This window comes from Nomia melanderi, chromosome 6 (assembly GCF_051020985.1).
Source record: "Nomia melanderi isolate GNS246 chromosome 6, iyNomMela1, whole genome shotgun sequence".
Lineage (NCBI taxonomy): Eukaryota > Metazoa > Arthropoda > Insecta > Hymenoptera > Halictidae > Nomia > Nomia melanderi.
The window spans coordinates 941,933-969,721 of NC_135004.1; the positions used below are offsets into that span (position 1 = coordinate 941,933).

The 27,789-nt window shown below is 39.6% G+C and overlaps 1 protein-coding gene across 19 annotated transcripts in view; it reads right to left on the bottom strand.

Annotated features, from left to right (window-relative positions):
* ATP8A (ATPase phospholipid transporting 8A1) overlaps window positions 1–27,326 on the bottom strand; it is a 32,125-nt gene extending 4,799 nt beyond the window's left edge. For 4 of the 19 annotated variants that reach the window (XM_076368858.1, XM_031989018.2, XM_076368857.1 and 1 more), the window contains exons 1-20: window positions 26,747–27,326; window positions 11,803–12,145; window positions 6,904–7,142; window positions 6,712–6,810; window positions 6,533–6,643; window positions 6,195–6,442; window positions 5,842–6,122; window positions 5,472–5,766; window positions 5,169–5,395; window positions 4,724–5,100; window positions 4,516–4,653; window positions 4,297–4,449; window positions 4,021–4,218; window positions 3,845–3,944; window positions 3,521–3,765; window positions 3,318–3,443; window positions 3,095–3,235; window positions 2,900–3,018; window positions 2,693–2,827; window positions 2,491–2,595 (exon numbers count right to left, since the gene is read on the bottom strand). In XM_076368858.1, the coding sequence (XP_076224973.1) occupies window positions 2,491–2,595; window positions 2,693–2,827; window positions 2,900–3,018; window positions 3,095–3,235; window positions 3,318–3,443; window positions 3,521–3,765; window positions 3,845–3,944; window positions 4,021–4,218; window positions 4,297–4,449; window positions 4,516–4,653; window positions 4,724–5,100; window positions 5,169–5,395; window positions 5,472–5,766; window positions 5,842–6,122; window positions 6,195–6,442; window positions 6,533–6,643; window positions 6,712–6,810; window positions 6,904–7,142; window positions 11,803–12,130 (3,665 nt within the window). In that variant the 5' untranslated portion in view covers window positions 12,131–12,145; window positions 26,747–27,326. Of the gene's footprint in view, window positions 1–575; window positions 608–1,386; window positions 1,565–1,605; window positions 2,386–2,490; window positions 2,596–2,692; window positions 2,828–2,899; window positions 3,019–3,094; window positions 3,236–3,317; window positions 3,444–3,520; window positions 3,766–3,844; window positions 3,945–4,020; window positions 4,219–4,296; window positions 4,450–4,515; window positions 4,654–4,723; window positions 5,101–5,168; window positions 5,396–5,471; window positions 5,767–5,841; window positions 6,123–6,194; window positions 6,443–6,532; window positions 6,644–6,711; window positions 6,811–6,903; window positions 7,143–7,488; window positions 8,590–8,678; window positions 9,479–11,802; window positions 12,146–14,654; window positions 15,497–22,439; window positions 22,588–24,632; window positions 24,727–26,746 lie in introns of those variants that run through there. The other 15 variants (XM_076368865.1, XM_076368859.1, XM_076368864.1 and 12 more) reach the window with 14 other exon arrangements.
* Between the last annotated feature and the right edge of the window lie 463 nt (window positions 27,327–27,789).

The following is a 27,789-nucleotide window of genomic DNA, read 5'->3' on the forward strand; positions in this document are numbered from 1 at the left end:
GCTTCTGAAATTATTATATAACATATTTAGAAACTAAAAAAAGGGCTTTTTGACCTAGAAAAAATAAAGAAACGAGTAAATCCTTTAACAATTAGAAGGAATATTATTCATCCGATTAAAATTTACAAAAATCAGAAAGTATCAAAAAATGGACTTAATCGCATTGACTTCTAAGCGACTCAATTAAGGATACTAAAATGCAGTTCCAATAGATTTGAAGAGACTTTCATGTGTATGAAAAGTCTCGAAGATCCATAAAGATCAAGAATGCTTACGCAGTGGTAGCTCAGATACCGGCTACAGTTTTGACAAAACGTTCAGTGACAGAATTGCTTTTCAGAGTACATATTCGTCACGGTTCTCGCACTCCAACATTCTGCGCACCTTGACACAAAAATGGGATTAAACAAGCGTTAAAAGTTTGCAAGTGTGACAAAGTGTTAATAAATGGACATACTGCGGTGCCCTCGCAAGCGTAACGTTGAACGACCATGCGGTTTAGCTAGTATTGCTAACACCTGAAAGTGTAGAATTACAGGAGCGGTACGAGTTACGTACTACTGGGAGATACTTACACCTCGCGAGGTCGGCGATGGCATGCACAGGCCTTCACGGGATACCGCGAATAAAACATACCAGAAAACCGCATTAACAAACAATACCACTTTGAGACCAACTGATGATTTTGGTCAGTGTCAACTAAAGGGGGCAGTTTCTTCTCGAGGTATGATCGAAGCTCGTGCTATTTACAATACCATTGATTAACCTCTTCGCGCTTCGTTTCACGCAGGGTAAACTTATTGGAAAAAATTTCGGATGAACGTATAATGATTAAAAGAAGATTAAATACACGTGCAAATAAAAGTTTTTATACGAGCATATGCATGGTATTTTCTAAAGAAGCTTTCGGTCTTTGAATCACTGTGTATATACAACTACTACATAATCATGAGATGTGTAATTCACACCGCAAAACAATCCTAAGTAAACCCTAAGGGAAAGGAGCGTGCACGATGTGTTGGGAATACTGCTAACCAACTAAGGCATTAAATTAAATCCAATCAACTACCTACTAGCTATTGTAAAGGATGCACTTGAATAAAAATAGAAAATCCGTTTTATAGATTGATTCTATTTCTAATAGGTAGGAAGAGAAGAAAACATTTTTTTGTCTGACTTTTATAAAAAATATATAATAGAATTTGTACAACATATGTACAAAATGGTATGATCACAGCTGTTTGTAGTACGTATAATAATTCTACACGTATAAAACTGATTGACACGTAGAAAATAAATAAACGTGGACCGTTAGGGAAAGGTAGAGGAGTAATATCGTGGAATGCTTACGGAATCCTGATTGAAGTAGGAATATGTGGATTTTTGTTAGGAGCATGGAACTCGGAATGGTGCAGACGAGACGTGCTCTGTATGGTGGGTAAACCATAAATCACGCGCCGCGATCGCAAGTGGGAAGATTCTGATTTTATTTCGTCTTCGCGGCGACCAGAACGAGGCCCAACACCAAATTAACCATCGCCTCCTCGAATACGACTTCGACCTCCTGTTGCAATTTTTAATATTCCACTCAATGCGATGAACATAAATCATATAATTAATTGTTAGTATTAATTGATAATATGAAGTAACCGACCGAGCCGCAGAACAAATTGTTAGTTATGCAATGTATGGACGACATATACACTAAGACTGAAACAATATGTAACATTATATACATACAATATTTTCTTTTCTTTTATTACGTTGGCAGCATCGAATTCACATTTATGTATCTATCTCAAGCAGAAGGGTTGTTATAGGGTAAATTTGAATTATCAGTTTTTGTCTCATTTTCCCTATTTAATGGTAAATAAAAATTGTAAAAAAGTTCGAAGACATTTTTGACAAAGCAGTTCATGGCTAAGAATATTTTGAGATTTTTCGGCTTTAAATTCTTAGCATGAAAAATGGAAAACCCTCCAAAAAAAATAGAAAAATGTAGGTTTCACAATGAAGCATTCGAGAGGCAAGTTTTTAATTGAAAATTGGTGTACAATGTTTTTTTTATGGATAAGTTATCGAAAGAAACTTTCGCGAGAAAAATCGGTCTAAGAGAACTTTTGACCCCCTTATTCTGCTATACCCTTTGTAACAAATATAAGTTGTTGAAGGTACTACATCCAATAAGCCATGCACGTTAGACGGTAATGAATGACTCCTCCAAAATTTTCCTTTCAATACTTCATGCAATGTGTTATTGGTTTGCAATCTGTTATTTGATTGTTATTAATAGATACTGAATAGTTGTTACAAGTAAGCCAGTAATTACTACCGATAGTGATATGCCTCTGCATGCATAATTTAATTTAAGAAATTGGCACTTTCCTATCATGGAAGTATAGATATTAATGATACTAGTTTCGCGAGTTAAATGAGTAATTTAATTCGTATTTCGACGTAGGAATATTTAATAAAAATTAAAATACTTACGAGCTTCTGTAGTCGTGACTGTTAAATATGTCCCCTGGGTCCGATTTTCTGATCTCGTTTTCTCTGGCTGCTGCAGTCACCGACTTCCAAACAGTATTTTTTACGCTGTGGCACAATACATTTCATATTGAGTTTATGAAACATGTAACAGGTTTATACGATACTTCCTAGGTTAAATTATATCAAAAAGACGTATACTTACGCTTTAACAGTAACATCCAACAGCAATACTGCTAACGGTATAAGTACCAACCCCAGCCAAAATACAGGCGAAGAAAATAACATCCTGTCATTACCTAGCATTACGGCACCCACATTTAACGGAGGCCAAAAATTACTGAAACAATAGAAATTATTAACAATATTTTGAATATGACCAAATAGAAGGAAAATATAATATGAAATTTACCTATATATAACAATAAATAAAAACCAAAGTAAAATGGATCCCCACGTTGCTAAATGAGTAACCCACGTCCAAGAGTTTATGATCAATCCTGCCTTCCCGCAAACCGTCACTACAACGTACTGTTAACAAGAGCAATATAGAATACAGTAACATTTTTCGTGCAAAAAGAATTGTGTTACGTATATTAAAACTTACAGTGTATACAAAGTTTCCTAGAACTATGTATCCACCATCTCTACCATTTCCCCATACCACGCCTTCTTTCAGAGCCAACAGAGATAACCAATAGAGCAGAGATGAATGTATTAAAGCATTCGCAATCCATACCCAAAATACCTAAATAAAGACAAGATATCGTTATTTCATAGAAAAAGGATATCAAAGTAATTAAATTTCGATTACAAAAAATGTATATTACCTTTATATTAAATGATGACAGTCCAGAATTTTTAGTAGCATATAACCCAGGATGAGCTAAATGAGTTTCTGCGGAACATACTTTATCAAAAAGTCCCATAGCTAGTGGTGGCGCTGCTGTAAACACCTAAAACGAAGCAATATTTCCATACAAATAACATACTACTATAATGATAATGATTTTCTTATCATCATATTACTTACAACATTGTAAAGACCAATAGACCACCTTTCAAAAAGGATCTGTCCGGACCAGCCGGAATAAATAGCGAACCATAATTCAATAACGTACAGACAAATATTCTTGTAAAATGAATATAATATTAGTTTGCACATCCTACTATAGTTCCATGAACCGTGGACGAACAATAGACGTTTCAGAAAACGAAACTGTGCAATAGAATAGTCAGAAGCACAAGCTGCCTGAAGACCTTCAACGCCAGAAATTCCTGGACATAAAAGAACAGTTATTGAATATTCTATAATCCATCCTTCTTTATGATGGAAACTAATGTGTTATAATCTTACCAACACCGATGTGGGCTTTCTGAATCATAGCTACATCATTTGCCCCATCCCCAATTGCAAGAGTTACGGCTTTCTTGTTACTTGTAATCAAGTCGACCACCTATATATGATTCGTATTATAAAAACAATAAAGTTAAACATATATTATTTGATATTTTGTAAATTAAAAGATCTACCTCAGCTTTCTGCATTGGCGAAACTCTACAGCAAATAACAACTTTGCAAGAAGAACATAAATCCAGAAAGTCCATTCTAATATCACAGGATAACGCATGCTCTAAAGTATTTCCATCTATAATAAGCGCTACTTCATTTTGACATTTTAAATCAATACCAAAATCCAGACAACGCTGTATTATCACCTCTCTTGTTTTCTAAAAAAATTAATTTCAATTATAAAATTATTCGCAGATCACATACATGATTGAAAGTAAGAATATTATTTTCCTTACATCTAAGGATTGTTCATTAATAATATACAACGGCATTCCATGTGTTATTAATTTACAAGAATATCCAATATTGATAGCAGTTTCTTGTTTATCTCCAGTTAACACCCAAACATTAATATCAGCTTGTAAAAGAGCTTGTATCGTTTCTGGTACCTGCAGAATGAATCATGTAGTATCATGTTCTTTTTAACAATACGTAATTTCATATGAGTTATGTACCTGATCTTGCAACTGATCCTCAATTGCAGTTGCCCCTAATAACCGTAACTTTGTCTCGATTAGATTAGCAGCATTTTCTATCATTTTTTCACGATTCCCTATAGTGATTGTTGCATTATGATAGGTTTCACGCCACCACTATAAAAAAAATGCGAAAGGATTATTTTTAATTTAATATAAATTAGGTATAATGAGAAGTGTATATTACTTGATAAAAATTATCAGGTATATCGGCAACAGCAAAACAAAGTGTTCTTAATCCCTCTGTTGCAAACAATTCCAAATGCTCCAATGTCACATCTCGAAAGTCGTCTAGACTGACCTGTTCAGGGTCACTATTTTCTACAGGTGCTGGACATAGCCTTTCATAAATAATAGAATCAGCGCCTTTACAAAAAAGTTTGATTTTTCCATCTGGTGTTTTTACAATTACCGACATTCTTTTCCTAGCTGATGTAAACTCTATCACATTTAATATTTCATATCGAAGTGTTTCACCCAAAGCTATTATTTCCACATAAGCTGGTGTTCTAGTATCGAAAACATAATTAAATTTGCGTGCTCCGTCTACTAATGCTCGTTCATCTATTAAAAAAGATAATTTTAATTTCTAGAAGTTTAGTTTGTGAAGAACTTGTTTTCAAACTAATTACCTGGAGACGCAGCATGGTAAATTACAGTATCATCTATCTTTTCTGGAATAACAGTATGACACACGGAAAGCATGATCATAAACTCATGCACTACTTTTGCGTGGTTTATAACTTTCTTATCTACAGGACGAGAAGGATCTTGCACTGATCGTCCATCAACAATATCTCTAACTAATTCACTATTAATGTTACTACCACTTTGATCACCATTTAAAGGATTGGGTAGGCTGTAAAATATTCACTTTTAGGACAATAAATGTAATATGCTCAAATGAAGTAGATAACATAATTCAGAGAACTTACTCGTACACCTTGCCACCAATTGAACATCTTTTAAATTCCATTACATTCTTGGTAAGTGTACCAGTTTTGTCAGTAAAAACATAACTGACCATACCAAGTTCTTCATTCAGATTACTCGTACGAGCCATTGCAGGAGTATCTGTCTCTGCGTGATACATCTCAATATCCATATTAATAAATGTGGCTTGAACGAATCTCACAACTTCTAATGTTACTTGTAATGAAATTGGTATTAAATTATTAAACAAAATAATAAAGGTTAATAGGTTAAAACCAAAATTTCTTGTCAGTTCCTCTGAAAGAAAAAAATTATTTATAATTTTATAAATTTCATTTGAAAGAAATATAAAGGACAGAATCAATGTATCACCTTGTAAACCTAAATACCATAATCCATGACCATTTGCTTTTGTCCAAACAACATTAAATATTGCGGATAAAAGGCACAGTAAAAGAAGTATAAAGAACAGCATGAGTATTTGTGTATTGGTCATCCGATCTAAAGTGGACCTCTTCAGAGGTGCTGTTGTAGTATTATTCTGCATGAGTTTTGTATCATGACCAGTATAGATTACTACACCAAACACCCAACGTGTATTTCTTAACATTGCACCACGAAGCAATACCTGATCAGGTCCCAAACCTACGCTTCTAAACAATATAAACAAATATTACTTAAATGTAGTTTAAAATTTTTCAATCATTAATACAAAATAATCATACTGTTTGTTAGTTTCCCGTAACACTCCATTAAATTCATACAGATGCCTGTTTGGTGGTTCACATTGTATATTTGCATGAAAATTCATTAATTCTGCAGTATCTAAGAGACTGGCAGTGTCGGGATGGGCTTGTCGAATTTTTAAGTTTGTCTCTCCATCCAAATTGGCAGTCTCTATGAAAGACATACCCTGTGGCTCCGATGATGATAATAAGATTAAGTCAGCGGGGAAGAAATTGTTGTTACGGACCTATACATGTTAAAAAAATTGTTTCCAACAAAGCTGTATGAATTATTAATAATTACAGCATCAAGGAATTTAATAGAAATATAGCACAACCTTGACTACATCTCCAACAGCAATACGCCGCCACTGGATCCACTGCCAATGTCCATCTCTTAAAACCTCTACCTCGCGCATATTTATTTCATCATCTGCTCTGTGCCTTTTCTATAAAGAAAATAAAACTTATGGTTACAGTATTAATCTAAATATTCAGAAGAATTTAAAATACCTACAATATCTTCAACTATCTCTTTCAATGCAGACACACTAAGAATAAAAATTAATGGAACCAAAGTTGTATATCGTCCTGTTGGTGACACATCTGGTATTTGCTAAATAGGAATTAGAAAAAAATATAAACATTCGACAGAAAATTTAAAAGTAAATACAATAAGGAAGTACATGATGCATTTCGAAAAAAATACCTGCATAAGGGCGATGAAGAGGAAGAAACAATTACTATACCGACGAAATTGTTCAAAAAGGAACATGGGTACGAATGAAAGAATCGAGTACTTCGCGGTACTAATGCGATTATTTTTATATTTTGCAGGTTGATGTGGAGCATTAACAAAAACCACCCTCTCCTCACTGCTGTCATGTTGATGCGAGGATCGCTGATCGTCACCTTGGGACCCGCCATTTTCCGCCCTTATTGGACCAACTGCGAAACAAAGTGTTCTAATTACACTATTCTAATACTTTTCACAATTTCTGATTATGATTTATTTACATAATATTATCTCGATATAATATGTGATATTTATTTTATATTTATTTCGAACTTTTTTTTTAATTTCATGCAGTGCAATACAACATTATATAGTCGAATTTTATTTTATATATCAACCAATTGAGTGCTCTACATAATTTCTGGATAATTCGGTGTCTTAAAGAATAGAAGTGGAAATATTTTATAAATGCAATTGATATTGGTCTACAATGGTCAAGCACGGATCACGTGTTTAACTCGACCGTATATGTAATATTCTCAAGGCACACAGACTTACGATTTTGAGCGTGCAAATAAAGGTGAATACGGGATCTGAGTTCGTTGACCCATTGTATCACTTTTGTACTCGCTACATCCATGTTGCTGTTTGCTAAATGAAATGTCTTTCACATCACTTCCCTTCGTTCATTGGATTCATATTTAACCAGTGATAAGGGGAAAGCACTGTACAAACCCACACAGTAACATGGTACGGTTTGAGATACTGATACTCACACTAACGCGAATTAACGATTGGAGGTTATAGCGGCAGATCCATTCTTTTATAAGACAATATTTAGACATAAATTACGACGGAAACAAATTTACTAAAATGACGTAGCCGTGATATCATTTTTGAGGTTATAAAGTTACACATTCAGAGGATACCGTGAAAGGACTTTTCTTGTGATCAATGGGAATTATATACATACATTGTCCCGAAAAGATACAGTGAAAACTATTAATACTCATTGAAAGTAATCGTCACATGTTTTAATACAGTAAGTATTCCTTCATGTATCCTTGACACAATTCTTTTATTATGTGTTACGAGGTATAAACAAAAAAACTTGCTATTGCTATTTTCGATATAAACAATGTCAAAAGTAATATTGCGGCAGCGGTAATAATAGCGTTGAATTCAATTCAGGTGATTAATCACCAACTACTGTCAAGGCATACTTTCCCCATTTAAATGCAATTTCTTTAATCAATATTCCCTCAAGGTCATGAAGAGGTCACTGGTATTAAAACAACACGAACGTTATCGTTTCATTACACGTTCCTGCTGTCAGTGGATTTCAATATCAACACAAGCTACATAGTGGGCGTAACAAACACCGTGGATCATTATTAGATCATATTACAGGAAACAAAAATTGCGTAATATCGAGCTCCAGTGGATGTCGGATAGTTATCTCTTACCATTACACGTCATTCCGCGATACGCGTTCGCGTAAAGTATTTCAGCTATTCTATTCCACTGTTTCCAAACACCGATCACGTAATAATTACTTCCGGTGTCGTGTTATCAGTTACATTCCTGTATTACCACTATCGAAATCAGTTGTCTAACGATCAGACAAAATTAATCTAGCAATCAGACAACAACAATAACCTGTCCAATATAAAGAGGCTACAATTAAAACGAATCGAATGGAAGAAAAACATGAAGTAACAATGACATGAAGAAATGGATAGGCATACGGTTATACTCCAAGTTGCATCCTCGCCTTGCTCGGAATCGATCAAATAGTAATGATCGAACTGAATCACCGACTTTGTTTTGACATGTTACAAATGACATCAAATCGTTCCCCCGTTGATTCACTGATAACAACTCGACAACGGTCAGTCAACACATCGGCCGAATATTCACAGCACTTCACCGGTGAAAACGGTGATCAACATACATTAATAGCACAGTTTTCCGCCTGAGATAACGATCGGTCAAACAAACCACGTATCTGCGTCATCGTGCCGGAAGAAGTTCCGCGTATGTCGCCACACCCCTGACAGGCTAACGGAAACACAAATACGCGTGAAAGCAAGTGCGCTGCGGATCAATGTTCACGGCACGAGAACAACCGAAATCGAGCTTTCCTCGTCGAAGTTCTCGTAGCTAAAAATTTCCTTGATCATATCGCGCCTGCAAATTCACTGCTCGGATGCTCCGCATCTAGCTCCGTAGGTGGCACTGGTCACCAGTGACATTGTCGTGGTATATGTGACCCTGCACACTACGAACAATCGAATAATTTATAAATTCTATTTATCGTGCCTGATCGATGCTCTTTTCGAATCTATCCATTTACACGATAAAATATTCAATCGACGTATAGCTGTCAAGCAGACGAACGGAAAAGAATAAAAAGTTATCCACCCAACGACGAGTACGCCGGTACCAAAGATCGTCGTCGAATCGATCGGACGATGGAACGCCGTTATGTTCGCCGGCGTGAAAATGGCACGACCAAACGAATATACTCGATACGTGGTACGGTTACAATGAAAGATGACACGGGTGCTAAATGCGTTCGGTACAACACTGTGGAGGGGATTTTGACGAAATGCGACAGCCCTGCACACGTGTTACCCCGAAAACGCATGCGCCTGCTACCGGCAACAAGTTGGTGTCAGCACCGTGCTGTCCTCCACCAGCACTTACTGCGACTATCAGGCCGTGGACGACGGTAAGGTTGCGTCAATAAACAACCTCGACGCTCGTAGACTATGGGCCAAGGACACCTCCGCTGGGGTGGCTCCACACGAGGGATATCAAATCTTATTGGACAATCCGCTCACGCTATACCGACACAACCGGAGTCCTGATGCGTTCGCAATGCGCGTCGGGAAATCTTATGAAGTTCCAACGATCTCTCCACTTAGTCGGTTTACTAGTCGGGGGTTATTTAACCGGATTTCCAATATTGACGATAAACAGCTAAGAATCTATTAACTGATTCTCAATTCGACGAATTGTGATCACGTTATTTACGACGGACGTAAACTCTTATCGACGTCAAGAAACGTTTAAGAACTATAAAGAGTCACGGTCTAATTAGACACGTGAACAAATCAGATAAAACCGGGTAACATAAGTAACGAGTCCCGTTTTAATACTTGTGTAAAGGAAATTTCATAATTCCATGTTGATAAGCGTTGATATTAAGAAGCGTATGAATAGGCAACTTTGTCGAGGACTGGCAGCGTCTGTGTATTAAACGCTGCTCGTGTTAAGTGCGATTTATTTCAAACTTAATTGAAGAGATAAGAAATGGTGCAGATAACATTGGTAACAGGTCGAATAGTTTATGCAAATATGTGATTTCGAGGATGCATTAACTGCTGAACAACGGTATATACAATGTTTTATGCCTGACCTTGAATATCGCGTGCTGCATTTCGCGATCATATATATCGACGTTTATAGCTTTTTTTATTATTTCCATGACAGTAGAAAATGTTCTATCTTGATGGTATTGACTATCCCCGGTACAATTCGTTTATAGATTGACCCATTGTTGTACCGTTAGACCAGCTATGATCGCTCTACCATAGTTTCCGTAACCACCTACTATTGCTGGCGAAGCTTCCGGTACGGTGCATTTTTTACGAAGATTCATATAATCGAATTAATATCCTACATCCCAACTCTACTCAGGTTTCATCGACCGAAGATAGACTCCCCGGTCACCAACCATAGGAAGTATTAACCCTGTTATGTGAAATGCTTTCCTGTTCAAGAAAACTATAAAAAAAATATTAAGGCGGCAGCATTTTGTGCACTCATCATAAAAAAACTACGACAACAACATAATACGTTTCCATTTCTACTTGGTCCTCTATACATTTATATGTACACTGTTTATATTTTTCCATCAAATCGTCTTTACATCATGGTTTGACTCATGGGCAATAACCCCAGTTACACATGGTTCAAATCCGATGCGAAGCTTCACGTCTCAAAGTGGTGGGGGAAAAATACCCTTCTGGTCGTCTTCATTTAGTCCTAGTGGATCTATTAAACTCGGGGCATTGGCCAGACAGCTCTAGCTGCTTGAATGTGTATAATGTTATGTAATATGCTTGAATGTCGATATAGACGTCCCCACAGGTCTGTTCCGTTTGTTGATGTCTGTATACAAATACCTCTCAGAAAGTACCCTATGTACTCTGTTCAACAAATTCGTAGAATCATTTTCTTACTACCGCTTTGGCAACTCTGTTTTCATACGCGTAACTTCTATTTGTAAACAGGAAACCGCGGAGGCAAACGTGGGCATACTAAAGAGATTTACGGCTTCTCTTACATTCACGTTTCATCCATTTACAAATAAGTTGCAATCTAAGAAAATCATTCTACGAACTTTTTCAACAGAGTAGTACATCGCGAAGTGTTTATGAATTACAATATGGGAGTAAACGAGCAATTGAATCCCTAATTCTTGAGAAGACCTCGCTGAAAACTCGTCATGCGTCAAATGCAAGCATTCTAAGGGTTGCATCGTTTCAAATACACCACGGACCATGCTTGGCCCTTGTAGTTTTCGCAAGATCTCGTTTGACACGTGCAAGTAAACCAAATCCGAGGATATTGACATAATAGGTTTCTCGCACGATTTATTGATATAAAAAGATCCCCTATCCATCGTCAACTGACAAATCGGAAGTCCATTTCCGACATCCCCTTAGTTACGAGATAATGTGCATCGAAGTATCGCTATTCCGTAACTACGCGAGTGTAGCCCTGTTCCTACTTTCTCAATAACATTTCGAATCCGTAGAACCGAGGACAGTAGCAGGATTAATATCGTGGACGGTGTCTCACCTTCGGAACTCGGTTCAGCTGACGCAGCCTCTTGCAGTTCGATGTGCTCTCGCGTGCTTCTCCGTCCGGTCGGCAGACGTAGGCTGATGTTATCGACGTTGTCGATGTTCCCCAGATCGATGGGGCTGCCGATGATGTAAGGCCCGGTCTGCTCTTGTGCCCCGCTCTCGTTCGCCCGACCGCTCGCAGATGAGGAATTGCTACGAACACCGCTGCCATGCTGTGGTGTACCGTCCATATGAGGTATGGAAGAGAGGTCCGGTGGTGTGAAGGGGCGCAACGAGCCAGGACTGGGAACCCGGGGGTTCCCCCTGGCAGTCGGTTGCATTGAATGCAGCGGGGCCTGAATCAAACGGAATTGCTTAATGTAGACGACAACTACTCCTGGCTCCAGGTGAAAGAGGCTTTAATTTTATGGCCTGGTTAGTTTAGTCGATCGAGGCTCGTATCATTATTGAGGCGATTAATTTATGGGGTGACTAGTCTACTTTTAGTAGACCACGGCCGTTGCCGTTGCTAAGGCGACAAAGAATTCCTAATTGGATGGCCTGCATAATTTAGTTGATCCAGGGCCATACAATTATTAAGACGATCTAAATTTGGACACTTCAATTTTGCGTTATGATGTAAGAATCCGTGTCATGAATATTAAGGCTCTGTGTACTTATGTGGCAATCGATGATTGGTCACCTTGTAGACGACCGGCATTTTGATTGCTAGATAAGTAAGCTGAGGATCCTTGATTGAATGAGGTACGTAATTCAGTTGATAGAGGGTTGTATAATTATTTAAAAGGTTCAGACTTGGATTTTAACTTGGTGTTTTAATGAATCCTAGCTGACCGTAGCCTAGTAAACGGCAACCGTATTTACGTTGGACATTAACGGGCCTACGTGAATCGTGATTTCTACGTTCAAAATGTGACCTTTTCAGTAACGTTTTTCTTCAATATTTGAAATTATCACTTCATTTTACGTGGAACAACCTTTCATTGGAAGTACCACGGCTCTGCTGTCGTTGGCCAGAATTTATTTCTACCTTTTTTCTTTGTCAGAAGGTAACTAAAACTTCTATTAAATAAATCGAATCGGTGGTCTATGTATCCGCACAGACCTACTCCATGCATTCTATATCTATAGACACATCTATCTGTTTCCAACTCGCTGAAGTTTCTCGATAAAATCCTCACTATTTATGATACAGTGAAGTACATACATGTGTATACTCCTAACAACATCGAGTTCTAGCTGCACATGTCAAAACCCTCAACGAGTAGTTACAAAAATAGGAAGATTACTTCCAAATTGTCTCGACCATCAATGGCGTATACCAAAAACATGTGTAAACATAATTGTTCCAAAATAGTATTTTATAAATTTACCCACGAATTTTCTCCGAAAAACACTTTTATTCAGTTATTAAAAAATATAACTGTTACTCCAAAGATTTCGCCGGAGCCGGTGTCAAAGTACTCCAGGGGAGACAACCAAATTTCTTGCATTCCCTCGTTAAGTGTTACGGAATAGTTTTAGCGTGCTCGCAGGAGTTATTCGAAGCATGCAATGTCAACGCGAAGTTGCACAGATTTCCGGCGTGGCGAGCCGCACGCAGGTGAGCTGGCGCGCGAGATTACGAATCGTTCGAGAAGTCTGCGATGATGTAATACTGAAGTCAAGAATACTCGTAGCTTCGGTAATTCTTGTCGGTTATACTTAACTCGTGGATCGGGTAGCAAGAGTAACCATCGAAAACGTTTCCGCGCGTGTGTTCCTTAAAGTCCCCAAATATTGACACGTCCGAATAAATTACCATTCGTTAGGTTCAGTTATAATTCCACGACACGCCTCCTTCTTCAAATAAAACTCTTATCGTAGCATTTTGAAAGACTGATACGGAATTTTCGGAGAAAGGAAAGAGTCATCGGATGACGTATACCATTTAACGCGGAACAAAGAACCCGATAAATGTAAATTTATACAGAAACGCGATAAAAAAGGTAATATAGAACACCGACATGCGATGGCACAAAGATAAAGTTTTAGCTCTGAAAAATGCTTACAAGCTTACGTTGTAACCTAATAAATACGGCAAAAACTATTGCAATGAATTTACTTTACGCGTTCAACGTTTCCCTGAAATATCACAAGAAAATGCTGCTTCGTTAATATTCCTGCGCTGCTAAAATCGAACGCAAATGATCTAGGGACGAGCGTGTGACTCATAACGCGAGCACCGTTACACCTTTATGACAATTAACGGTCCGGTGACGATAACTCGCCGCACACGAGTGCGCGAGCGACACAGCTGCTGATAAGTTACTCGAACATTAGAACCGTATTGATAGGTACGGAATAGAAAAGCATCGACGCAACGTATGAAAACGATCTAGCTTCGACGTCGAAAAGGGAAACGAATTGAAATGTCTTGTGCGTCCGGGAGAAGCTGACGAAGGGAAGCGAAACAAACATTGTATGCAGAGCGAAGGACGTTAGGTCGTTCGTCATCGTCGGGTGCGAGTAACGTGTAAATTTATGTAAAAGTTCCCTTGACACGAATACTATCTTTCAAGTACTATTTTCGTTGTCGTAAACGCGCAGTCATTACTCTCGACAAGCGAAACCGTGTCTTTCATAATGCCTCCTATCACCTTTTGTATAGCGTAGCATATAGACAAACTGTTGATTCCAACGTTACGTTACACCTGTTCAATTACCATCTTCAATGTCCAACGGAAGAAAGAAAAATGATAAAACATTTGTACAGTACGAATCACCCGAAAAAAGGCCTTCAACGGTAGACAAATTCCCCAAGGCGCAAAGACAAGATTTCACGAAAAGCACGTTTCTACTCACTACTTTTAACCGGGCCGGCCAAGGCGGATTTTTGGTGGCCGTTTTTCGATCGATCTCACAGTTCCGCTCGACAAGAATCGTCGTCCCGCTGGCCGGGCTCCGTGTCTCAGCGAAAAGCGGCGCGGCTCGTGACACCTGCTATCGTGTGGTCGCCGCCTCGACTAACCTCGTCAAATAACACCAAGATTGAGGAAATCTGCACCGCTTCCCCTACTACGGAACGGAACATCTATCGTACACTTCGATTTCTGAATCACTTTTAAATTTCCCGTGATCGATACAGAATCACCACCGCTTCGATTCATCGGACGACGAAGATTTTCGGGATTCAGTAGTGAATTCCGTACATGGTCAGACGAGATTCGGAACGAGCACGCTACTACGGGACCGTAAAACACCAAGATGCTTCCAGGCGGCGGACAATTCGAGGCGCGAGACGTGTACCTCGAGAAATTGAAGAAAAATGGAAGAAAGGGCGAAAAAAAAACAGAAAAGAGGATAAGCTCCTCAGCGAGCGCCAAGGGGACACCTTGTCAACAACGCGACACGGCAAGCACTGGGTGCAAAATACGTTCGCGCTCCATATGGTCCCCGACCACGCGAGAGTTCGATTCCTCCGTGAACCGACGATCAATCATCGCCACGATGATGTTACTGGATCGCGGGTACCCGTGGCGTGCCGGTGTCGTTACTGGCCGCCGAAAAACGCGACGATAAAGCGACACGGGCCGCTCGGGCGGCGCGCGGATCCGCGGCAGAGGATCATCGCGTACGTACGCACTTTCACGCTGTGAAAACTCGACTGACGGACTACTAGCCAAGGAACCGATCAATGACTGGGTGTCCCGCCATTCACCGCGATCGATACTACCGATCTCATTGATCCGCCGGGAATACCACGGCCGCAACGGTCACGCGATGCCCGACACCGGATCCTTGCTAATTAAGATCGTTAAAAAGGTAAAACACGATCCATGTATCGCGGGCGACGCGTTTGATTCCTCCCACAGCCGTTTCGCGAATCGGTTTTGCAGCAGCTCGGCAAGCACGTGAAGCGACTTTTTTTTAATGCTATGTTTACGTTTTATATATTTTCGTGAATGGCAGCTGTTAACAGGTTGACTGTTACGGTGGTCGCCGCTGACAGGAGCTTCCAGGTTGCTTACATAGAATTGCAATAAGAAAACTGATGTCGAATAAAAATATTTAGTAACACGAATAGCTGGGTGATAGTGTAATACGAGTACTGTGGTATCATTATCATTAATATTATTTCTAATACCATTTGTTATGAAAGAATATGTATTGCTATACAAAACACTCGAAATTCTCGTGAAAGTCATCGCGTTAAGGACGTTGACAGTTGACGGTATTTGTCTACCGTGAACGACTGCGGACTTTTCGCGCCTAAAGCGTTCAGAGATTTTAAAGAATTTGTAAAGTTGACTGTTTAATAAAGATTATTCGTGTATTTGTAATAGGTAAATTTATTTTTTGCAAATTGTTGTAGGAGTTGAATGGACTACATATTTACCGGTTTGTCTCAGAACAGTTACCCAACCGAGTGGCCCGTAATGGGCTAAACGAATAGGTTAAACACGTAGTCTCAGTTAAATTAGACCAATCTCTCCCGGCAGGTACTGAGAAATCTCTAATCAAACTTTGCAATCGAGTTCCGCGTGAAATTCAATTTAACGCTTCAGACGGGGAATCCCGCTTCACTTCGACAGAATGAAATCAACAAAAACTACACGCGACGTAAACAAATTACGGCCTTTGTGGTATCGTTCCAGGGGAATTGCGTAGTGTTTGCGATGGCATGTTCGATTTATTCAACCGCAGTCCGTGTAATTAATCCGTTTAATATTTGAAACCAACCGTCCGTAGGTATCGCCGGCGAAAATCAGTCGATCTGCTTGCAACGGTCTAATGGGCATCCTTCGTGGCTTATTAATCGTAATAAACCGAATAAATTGATGACGCAGGTGGAATAGTTCAGCCTAACGTAATAAAGATCAGGGGCAATTGTGGTGCGCGCGTGCACAGAATTACGAAAATTCCCAATGAATTCTCATTTTTACGAAAGGTGGGGCGATGCATCGCGTGTCTCTGCCGCTTCTGGACGGAAACGTAGACCCGCCCGAGGCAAGAAGCAAAAAAAGGTAGTCCCGGGAGTCGTAAATGAGGTCAACGAGATGAAAAGTCTTTGCGGAAGCACACCGAGGCGGCCCAGGATCTTCAAAGGACTTACGGAAACGTCGCTAATGTTGACCTTAACTATAAAATTTCTTATTTTCGATAAGGATCCACCGTTACGAAGAATATTGTAAGCTGGTGAGCTTCTTGGTCACGTGACCCGTCGCTTTTAACTACCTCTGTCTCGCGGATTTAATCTGCTGCGTGCGTTATCCAATCGCAGAAAGGATCTCATACGTTTTTCAAGCTGCGTCCGTGCCACTGCGCAAATGTTTTTTCGAAACAAACAAACGAAAACAAAGGAAGAACCCGTCACGGTTTTCATTCCGAGAATTCTCTCATAGGTTCGTGCTGATGTTTACTAAGTTAACGTTTAATTACTATTATTAGCGAGGATAACTATCGTTATACCTTTGTATCTGTATTTGAAAACAACTTCAAATAAGTGTTTTTTATAAAGGATGCGGGGAAATGATAGCGAAAGACGAAGAAAACCGATCGTACGAAATAAGAGAGGTAATAGTACTTGTATAATTATGGAATACTTGATTTGAAAAGCTTGCTGAAACGAGAAGTATGTATTGTTTCCAATGAAACTTGCATCAAAACACAAAGAGATTAATAAATATTCGTACACTGATCGATAACAATGCAAACATTAAAACGCCTTTAAAATACGGTCGAAAATCCGAATAAAATGGAAAACAGCGATCTCTACACAAAACTTGTTTTTATAGCGAGAGATGAATATTTATGAAATTAAACAAGATAAATACGCGAGTTTTCTACTTTCCTGAACTTATGTTTTGTTCATTTCTTCCCTTCTTTTCTTTTATACATTGAATATTTGAATAACACATCGGGATCATTACATTCTCCGTAAACCCAGTGCATTGGACATATTTTCCATTATCATCATTTTTGTAATTGCGACGATAAAATAAGAATGTAACATAACAATATGTAACGTTCTACATTAGAAACCCACGTACTCCAATAGAAAAGTAGTAACCCCAAAAAGAAAATAAATTCGCAGAATAACTACCTCAGAAGAAAAACAAATTTGCTCAATGATAAACCACGAAAAAATAAAATTTCTTAGACTATCTATATCAAGAAATTTCACTATTCAACTCGTCTATCAGACAATTTAACGTGTTACTAAATACAATAATGCTTCACATTCAATGATAAATTCTTAATTGATGTTCGACTATTAAAACGATTGTTTTTTATTACCAATGAAGTGTTTCCCACGGTAACTGGCGCATCAAGTTACTTATCCTCCGAAATACTTTGGTGTCCCGTATAAGGCGCCGTTACCCTATATCATTAAACAAAGTTTCCTTGCGTCGAAAATAGAACGCGTTTCACTATCGCATGAAAATTCGCTCGGAAAGTCCAGGCAGCTCGATATAGACGTATTATAGAAACATCAACATCAGAGACGAACGAACAACGCGCGCGTCTTCCTCGAAGCGATCGCGCACCGCGGATAAGAGGTCACATAATGATAATTGTACGTGATTAGATTACGGTACGCGGAACGTGTTCCATTCGCCGGGGAGGATACGCGAGTGCTCGCGGTATCTAGGGCGCGAAGCGGTTAAATCATCGACTTTCCTCGTTAGTTTTCGCGGCGTTCCTTCGCTTGCCGCACGTGCACGTTTACTACGGTCCTTTGTGCTGGCTTCCCAGACACCGCGCCGGGTTTCCATATCGACAGGACGCGGTCGTGAGCTATTACCTGACAGACGCGTGGCATCGCGCCGTCCTCCCCCGCGACTCAGCCCCGGACAGACGCCCGCAATCTTTTGCGCGTGACACATGCATCGACTGTCTGACATCGGCCACGATTGATTCGATAAATTAGACCGTGCACGTACCATCATCCGTTACGCGGCCGTTCGCGTGTAATTAATCGCGAGACGCTAGCCGGGTACGATTACAGCCAGTCGGGTACAATGGATGATGTAGAGCTGGCCGAATTAACTGCGGCCCGATGGACTGCGTTCCCAGTTTTTTTGGGATGGGAGGGACAGAACACAATGGCCGCTCACGTCACTCGAATTAACCAAATGTTGCGAGGCTATAGTAATTAGAGTGCGATGGTCGGCTATTGTCACTGTTCCCGCTACAGAGAGCAAAGTAGCGTACAGAGTATCATCTTTTCGCGAAGGAGTCTGGTTAACACGTTTGCGACCACGGTCAAACTTGAAATACCCTCATTGTGGATCACGTGTGCCTTTCTTGCAGTCGTTTCACTTTGATATAGCCAAAGCAACAATATGATAACACCAAATGTATGTTAATACCATCATAGCAACGTCACACATGTGTCACGCTGGGAAATCTGTACTAATAGTTGCGTCACACATATGTGACGTATGATCGCTACATGTTCACTGGAAAGTCCAGGTCTTAAACTTTGCGCCGAGGACTGTGGACTTTTTGAGTTCTACGTACTTAATATGTTATTTTGTTGGTATCCGGGTCAGTAATATTGTTCGTTTATTCTCGTGGAAGATACTAGGAAGAAAGTTGCTGTAATTAGAGTGCAATGGTTGGCTATTGTCGTCGTTCCAGCTACAGGGACTCGGTAGGGTATTTTCTTTCTGCGATGGAGTCGGGTTAACTAGAAAGTCTTGCATGTTCTAAACTTTTTCTCGGGGATAGTGGAGTTTCTGAGTTTTCACGTGTTTAGTAAGACATTTGGTTTGTATCTGTGTCGTCAGTAATATTTCTGGTTTATTCTCATGGAAGGAAGTGGGAAGGAAAGAAGTGTCTTTATAAAGGCTTTTTGTTCTGAAACGTCACTTAGGGAAAAGCCGCTACACTGGGCTTTTGTCCTGGAAAGTTGCTCAACGGAAAGCCACTATAGAGGCGCATAGTAGCTAAAGGGATGAGAAAGTTAAGCGCGAATTTTGTGTGTTGCGCGTAAGTTTGTCACTCGATTATGTAGTTTCTCGGATTATTAGTGCGCTGCCTTCGTAAATGAAGGTGTCGCAAGGAACTGATTACGTGGATGCTAAAGCGTTTAACGCAGGACAGGAAAGTTATTATCGCGATACCGCGATAACTGTAATCTGAACAGTACAGTTAAAGGTATAGGTACTCGACAAAGTTAACGAGATATTCATCGATACTCGATCGACGTTCGATTATGTGGAATATGATGGGATCTATGAAAAAGAGAGTAGCACGGAATGCAACGATATTCGTAACAGAAACAGGCTAATCGAAATTCATAGGAAATGATCAAGGTGCCCGAAGAAGTAATTGAAATCTATCGATTCCGAATAGCTTGGCGTATCTATTACCGCGGCGAGCGAAATATAAGTGACTTACGTGCCCCAAAACCTTTATTGCTGGAAGTTGCCCTTTAACGGAAATGAATTCCTGACACTTTTTAAGGCCATTACACTTTAGAAACATCGGTCGAAATGTCAACTCTCTGGGGTGCATTTAGGAGCATCGATCTTTAACGCAACTTGTGGGTATACCTCTATCTCATTACCGCTCTCTCTCTGTCTGATACCGAATGTAATAATTTCAGTGACAACATCACGTATTCGTAACGATCGCGTAACTATTTTGCGTAAGCAAAGTAAAATTACATTCCAGCAGGCTAAAACTTTCTGCACTTGACCCGTTTATTTTCGAGTCTTCTTGGAGTCTATATCTTTCGAATATTTGATGGAGAATGTACGTTTCATTTGATAAAATGTCGCCATTCTGAACATTTTTAGCGTTTGTCGCGAGACTGGCGAACATATGAAATTCCGTAGAAAATTCGAACATATGAAATTCCGCGTTTCAGCTTATATTCGAAGTGAAAAGAAGAGGAAGAAACACGAAACGCACATATCGATTCGAATTTATCGATTTTACGAAGATCCTCGCGGGAGTGCTTCCAGTACGGTGGAAATAAGGATGGGGCAAAAAGGACAAACATCTTACGCTCGGAGCACAAAGAAAACATTGCACAGAGAGAGAAACAATTATGAAACGCTTACACAATATAAAGGTTCATTTGTTCAAATATCTTTTTGGCAACTGGAAATATGTGGCTTCATTTTATTTTCAACCTTGGCCAACTTCAAGCGCCTACGGTCTTCGAATTCATCGTAATCTGGACTCTTCCTATGTACGCTAAGAACATTTTTCAACAATATTAAAACTATGAACCACTGCAGGAATCGCATTTCATACTTTGAACCGGTATATGTGTACGTGATAAATTATCGCGACTCTTTTTATTTATGTTGTGGCCCCTTAAAAGAAGATTAGTTTAAAATACTACTTTAAAGCAGCTCTATAGATCCACTTAATTTTCTTTGGAACTTGCACGGACAAGAATTTACAAATTTTAATACCCTCGGCCACTCTAATTACGACTATTGAAAACTTATAAGATTACTGCTATTCTCCGAAACTGAACTTGATCCCTAATACTTGCGCGTTCAAATGCAAATGATAGTTTAACCAGTTAACTGTGTTTGACGAGTATACACGTCATCGTAAAGCTTGACATGATACTAATTCTTTCAGCGATGAATTCATTATTTTTTCACATAAACATGTAATTCTTCTTTGTTTCGCTTTGATCTTCCATTAAAATATATTCTACGTGCATTCGTCCTGCGTTCGACGAGTACACGCTCGATTTTTCGATTTTATTGCGCGCAGAACGAGAGGTTTTTCCAACTAAATTCCACAGTTAACTGGTTAATACGTTAAGTGTCACAACAGTTTGCATCGTTTTTCCGTAGAGTAATTCTTTTATAGCAAAGAATAAGTACGAGTAATTATTAATTATTCGAAGTTACAATCCTTGCATTACACTATTATCTGCTTGTTTACGTTATTAAACATTTTCATTGGACATGGGTTATCTTGCATGTTACGATTGTTTTCAAGTAATTCAAAAGCGTCGGTTATCAGAGACTGGCATGACGCTTAACGCGTTAAAATACCTTCAGAATACGAGTTCGAAAGTGAAACGATTGAAAATATTTTCGAATGTATTGAAACAACCGAAGAATCCGCAGATCGAAGATCGGACGACGCATCGCTCTGAAACGAACGGAATATGCATGTCATTCCGAAAATGGAATTTCCTCGATGAGGTCAGCTCCCCGAGGATTGTAACGAATATCGGGGACGACGGATTAAAGTGAAACGGCAAATCACGAAAAAGTCGCGTGATCCCTGTAATTGGCTTATAGACGAAATCGCATGTTGAATCGGACACGGCAACAGATAAGTCGGGGAATAGTGTAACAAGGAGGAGCGGCCCTTATGGGTGCGTACGCGAAGGCGTGGGTGGTGTATTTACGGTGTGGTTCTCGTGTTTGCGAACGGGAACAACGTTCGATGTGTCGATAGGGCTCACGTGATGCCGCGCCTTTCTCGGCACAACGTTTCGTTACATAAAATCATTCAGTGAAATCGAAAAATTACAATCCACCATGGAAATTATAATATGCGCATTGCGATGATCACAGAACAGAAGCTTGTTAAAATAATAACACACCAGCGATCGATAGTACTGTTACTTTGAAAAATGTTCAAACCTAACTCACTCACCTATCTCTCGTATACAGAGCGAAACACTGACACATTAAGTATCAACGATTTCAGTACTGAACTACCTTGTAACTGAGACATAGTCAAATACTACAGAATATTCAGTTCAATGATATCGAAATTCTTTTATCGTGTCTACCTTTCCGAGAATTACTACCATTCTGATTGGCGATTGCGGGAAGGAGTATAGATATTGCGATTATCATTAATCTCCGTTTTTATCTGTGTTTTCTAATGCTATCTTGGCCCAACAGAGAGAGATGGGCGTGATAAATTCGACGTAACTATTACGCCGAATGATTCGAGTCGCATAAAACAAGTATGACACGGTTGGTATTCATAAAAAGAATAGTATACCGTTTTGTCATCATTAACGTTCCAGCTGTTTCCGTGTGCCATCAGATAAATTGATCTTTTAATGCAATACAGCAATCATTCCGTCAAATGTTCGATCAACGGATAGACATTGTTCGCGGAAATAAACGATGCCGGTGAATTTCATTTTAATCGCGCGCGCAGGCACCCGTCCAAATCACGTTTCTGTAATTGGCACTGTTCAAACCATTTCCGTTGTCAACGCGGTCATGCGTCTGCGAGGATCACATCGGAGCAGGTTGCACGCGGACGCGTTTGCCTTGTACACGCAATTGGATTAACAGCTGCTCATTTAAATTTCGGAGCTACCTGTTCGTAGAAATAAACAATAATCCGTATCAACAATCGAAGAACAGGCTGTGACGATACACGCGGGACTCCTGGAATGTAACTGGAATCTGGCTAAAAATAAGCTAATCAATTTCGCGAAATCAACGCCGAAATCAATTGACAATATCATATACACTAACTTATCAAACGCAGATGGAAATTCGCGGAATCGATTACAGATTCTAATCGTACGTTATAGAAGCTTAAATGGCTCATTACTGACTTATTAGTTAACGATGATTTAAAAACATAATGCCATTTCCGTTGAGATACTGTTGCGAATAAACTCAAGTTTCCACCTTCAATTTAATACAGTACCTTTAATTAAACGCTTTTACTACAATAAATGCTGCACAACGATTCCAGCTGAATTCAACCGAAACAAATACGAAGCAATTTCGATTCCATAATTCCTACTCCTTTCACCTTTCAACGACTGGGACAAACATCGTTTCACTCGTAGTGTTTCCCCAAGCCACATTATCATCAGGACAAGATCAGAAGACTAGGTGACAGTGAATAAACGTTGTAAGTTATGCAGATTCCGGTTGTCGATCAATAAAATAATCACGGAACCATTTCTCTCCGTAATCGGTTCTTTTGAACGTGATCGAACAAAGCGAGAGCTGAAACTCTCTACAACTGTAATCCCTTCGAAATTTTCGCCCCAAATACTTCGGGATCTATCGGACTCATCGACTGGCGTCTCCTTCAGCACGGCATCGCCGATAAAATGGAAGCACCCCGGGTAAAGTTCCACGCAGCACTTCCAAGGAGTCCTCGATACGATCGGTGTTGGCACGGCTACCCGATAAATAGCGAAACGCCGGAAGGCAGATGCGCGGCTTAGGGCCGGAAGGATTTCTGCCAAACCGATTTTAATGACATCCGCCGAATTTCGCGGGTTACGTGGGATGAGGATGGTGGCGGCCCGAAACAAAAGGCCGTCCCCATTCTTTACAGAAATAACTTTACGAAATTGGGACGAACGGAATGAAAACCTGGCCAACGCTCAGGAAGCATATGCGGCTCACGTGATGAACAATTCGTTTCGTGTTCCGCCGTTAAACCGGGCAACACTGCGTTCTCGTCCGCGATACGCGAAATCCACGATAAAATAACACATCCCGATAAAACCCACCGGACGCCCGTGGATTTCTGTTTAAATTGGACAAATATTCTATCGAAGTCCGCGAAAATATCGAAAACTCTCAACTGCATATAACAATGCTTTCGGGTTATAATTGATTCTGAAAACACACGTTTTAATTGACGTTGCAGCGTCGATACGCTTGACTTCCAGTTCTCCTTTAAATTGCGGACGTTTGTATGGTTTCCGATATCTTCGGTTGAATAAAATCCTTTGCAAAATATGCGTCTGGTCTATCTATGTTTCGCGTGTCTAAATCAGCTTGTGATATTCGACATTTTTTTAATAATCCTCTGTCGGTGATAGTAGGAGCGTCGTAAAATCTAATGTCGAGGTACCGTATTAAGCTGCGCGTCCAACGGCGGCCGGTGTAACGGCAGCTTCTCTTGAACTTCGATTTCACTTTCGTGTCCCGAACTGGGCCGAGAGAAGTGGACGTACGAGGGCGTGAATCGACCCTCGTGCTTAGCATTGCCACGCTACCAGTGTTATCGATCAATTCGTGGTGAAATTATCACAAGGCCAGCAAGTCCATATTGTTGAATGAAAGAAACGAAACGTATCGACTTTTCGGGAGCACGCGCGCGAGAGACAATATATGCATACGGCCGGCAAGTACCTACTACCGGGTGTGTCGAAGGTCCAGCTGACCAATTTGTGCGGCCGTATGCGTCACGGAAGAGGACGCGGTGAAGATGCTGCGGAAAGGCGGCTCGGCTAGGTTAGCGTGATCGATGCATTATGCAACAAGTAGTCAAGCTGAACTGCGACAGGCACAAAGGAATTTCGCGCAAGGATCCTACGAATATTCTGTACCCCTATCGTTTATAAGTCGCAACGAGTAAGAAAAAGATGGTGGTATTACCATTTTCGTCGCGCACGTAATAGAAGGAGCACAACCACGATCGTAACAGGAAACTTTTTGAATGTGACAGATCAATAAATAATATCAGGTTTTTTTCTACAGGACGCTAGTATAACTGGTTTATTTTTGTCGCACGATTCGTTCTTTTTGTTGCAATTTTTACGCATAACGCAAGATAATGAAGGGAAATAAGTATTTATAAATTAAGTTTCTTAGTAGGGCTACTTGTGTGGGAAAATAACATACAGGCGTATCTAGACCAATTAAGCTGCTTATTTTGAAAGTCGCTTAAGTCCATTTCCCCAAAAACTCAAGTTAATGGTTACAATAAGTCTAATTCTATATTATCCTTTTATTCCTTAACAGTTTTTTCTTTTCTTTTAAATGGACTTAAGTTACTTTCAAACTAAACAGCTCAGTTATTAATTCAGTATTATTCAAACTACTAGAAAATCTGGACTGTATCGTTGAGTTATATTTTTGTGCTGTATTTATAGTACACTGTAATCGCACCATTGGCAACCTCGTATTATGTTGTTTTATTTCGTTACAGTTTTTATCGGATTGCCCTTGTATAATGATTGCACAAATTAAGGGCAGCGCGGGTACAACAACGGTGTTCCTGATTCGCGTCAATTGCAATTGCCTTTAATTCGTGTTATTGAATTTGTTAACACGCGGGGATCAGCCTTATTTCTCGAAACGCTGGCAATCGACGATCAATTGAAGCTTCTTACGTTGTAATGGAAAGTAACCGAAGCCTCGCAAATTAACTTGAAAAACAAGAAACCGTTTTTATAAGTGAACGTTGTTTCACTGTGATGACCAGTTCTTCGAAGATCATTGTGTCATTTATTAGCCGATGTAGAATAATGCCTGTATACTTCGTCCGTGCGTCATTTTCGTCCTACCTGGCGTAGTGAAAGGAGAAGGCTAAATGATGGTACGAGTGTTCCGAATACTCGAGTAATTAATAATTTGATGATTCAATTTGAATGTACGCAATGAAGATTCTTAATTTCAACAACCAAGAGAAAAGAATCTCTATTCATAATTCAGTCACAGGTATCTCCTTAAAAACAAGAATACTATTAAAAGTCATCAATAAATATTTCCTTATTCAAAAAAATAAGCTAGAACATTCTTTGCATATCTAAAGCTAATCAGACTGTTTCTGGTATAGGTTCTCGTACGTAAAAGTGAAAGTCAAAATTTAAGTCTGCGCATGATGAATTTTAAGCCGTAATTCTTTAAACGGTCACATGTAAAATCAAGTTTCGATCGTGTACCGTTATCTCGAGAAACACAGTGGCGATATTCATAATTTACTTTAATTCTGAACTAAGAAAAAGGAACCGAAACATAAGGTGATTATATTCTGCCGACAGTATCCCTGCTCCTTAAGTAATAAACCTATACATATATATACATCCCGTAGTATCGCACCGTGTTTTCGTACGTCCTATGTATCCTGTTCTACGCGACTTCAAATGCTGTCCATACGGGATATAACCTCTAATGTTTTGTACACACGCTGGTTGGGCACCAAGGTTAATGGAATATGTCTCAGAAAGGAATAGTACTCACAGGTAGCGAGCGGTGTGTCCGTATGAACTATACTGCCGCATTCATGTCGCCAGCTTGTCAGCATTTCACAGCGTCGGTAGATAAATCCAAGTAAACCCGAAGGAAGCTGCACCGCATGTACTCGCACACACACAGGAATACGTAGCCACTAGTACACGCTTGCCGTGCTGCGCCCGGGTAAACTGGTTTCGAACGAAAATGTACAGTGCCGCGTATTCCGACGCAATAAGAACCGCACAGCGAACGGTAACGACAACCGATCTGAGCGAATCGTCTGCACCAGTACACGAGGTGTCTTGTCGCATTTACATTCAATCTTCGTTTGACTCTCTCCCTTTTTTTCGAAACGGTTCAAGGATCTGCGCGATCGGCAGTAACTCGCGAGCATTACACCAAGAGAGTAGTCCAAGCAGTCGCATGTGCGACACTGTCGAAGCCCGCGTCGTCTGCCATAGACGCTGTCTAGAATCTAAGTACTAGATGCAAAGCACGTAGGAGTAACGTAACATGTGACGGAATCCGTTTATTTATTATTAACCCCCAAGACCATAGGCGCGAAACACAGAACGTCCCTTCTTCACGGAATGTCATGGAGCTGTGCGCTTCGATTGATACTTTCGTCTATCGTTAGGTGGCGCCACATACTGACCCTGTGGCGTGTTTCTTTATTCAACATATTTATTTACAATGTTCGCTAAATTATAATGTTGAAATATTTTTATCGACCAACTTCTATGACGGATTGTTTCTAACTGACTATTTACAGAAAGAATATCACGGATATTAACAAAAGAACTTTAAAATGTGAAGTTAAATAATTTCTAACAACAAATAGAAATTGACTTTATCTATAAGTAGAAATTGACGTTACCGACACATTGGCTACATCCGTCACAGTTATTTTGTGCTTTTGTTAGTTATATACTATAATATTTATTAACTATCTAATTATAAAATAATACGTCTGTATACATTGAGAGGTTTTAATGATATGAACTTTTGTTGTTAATAAACGTGTATTCAAATTATGAAATTGACAATCT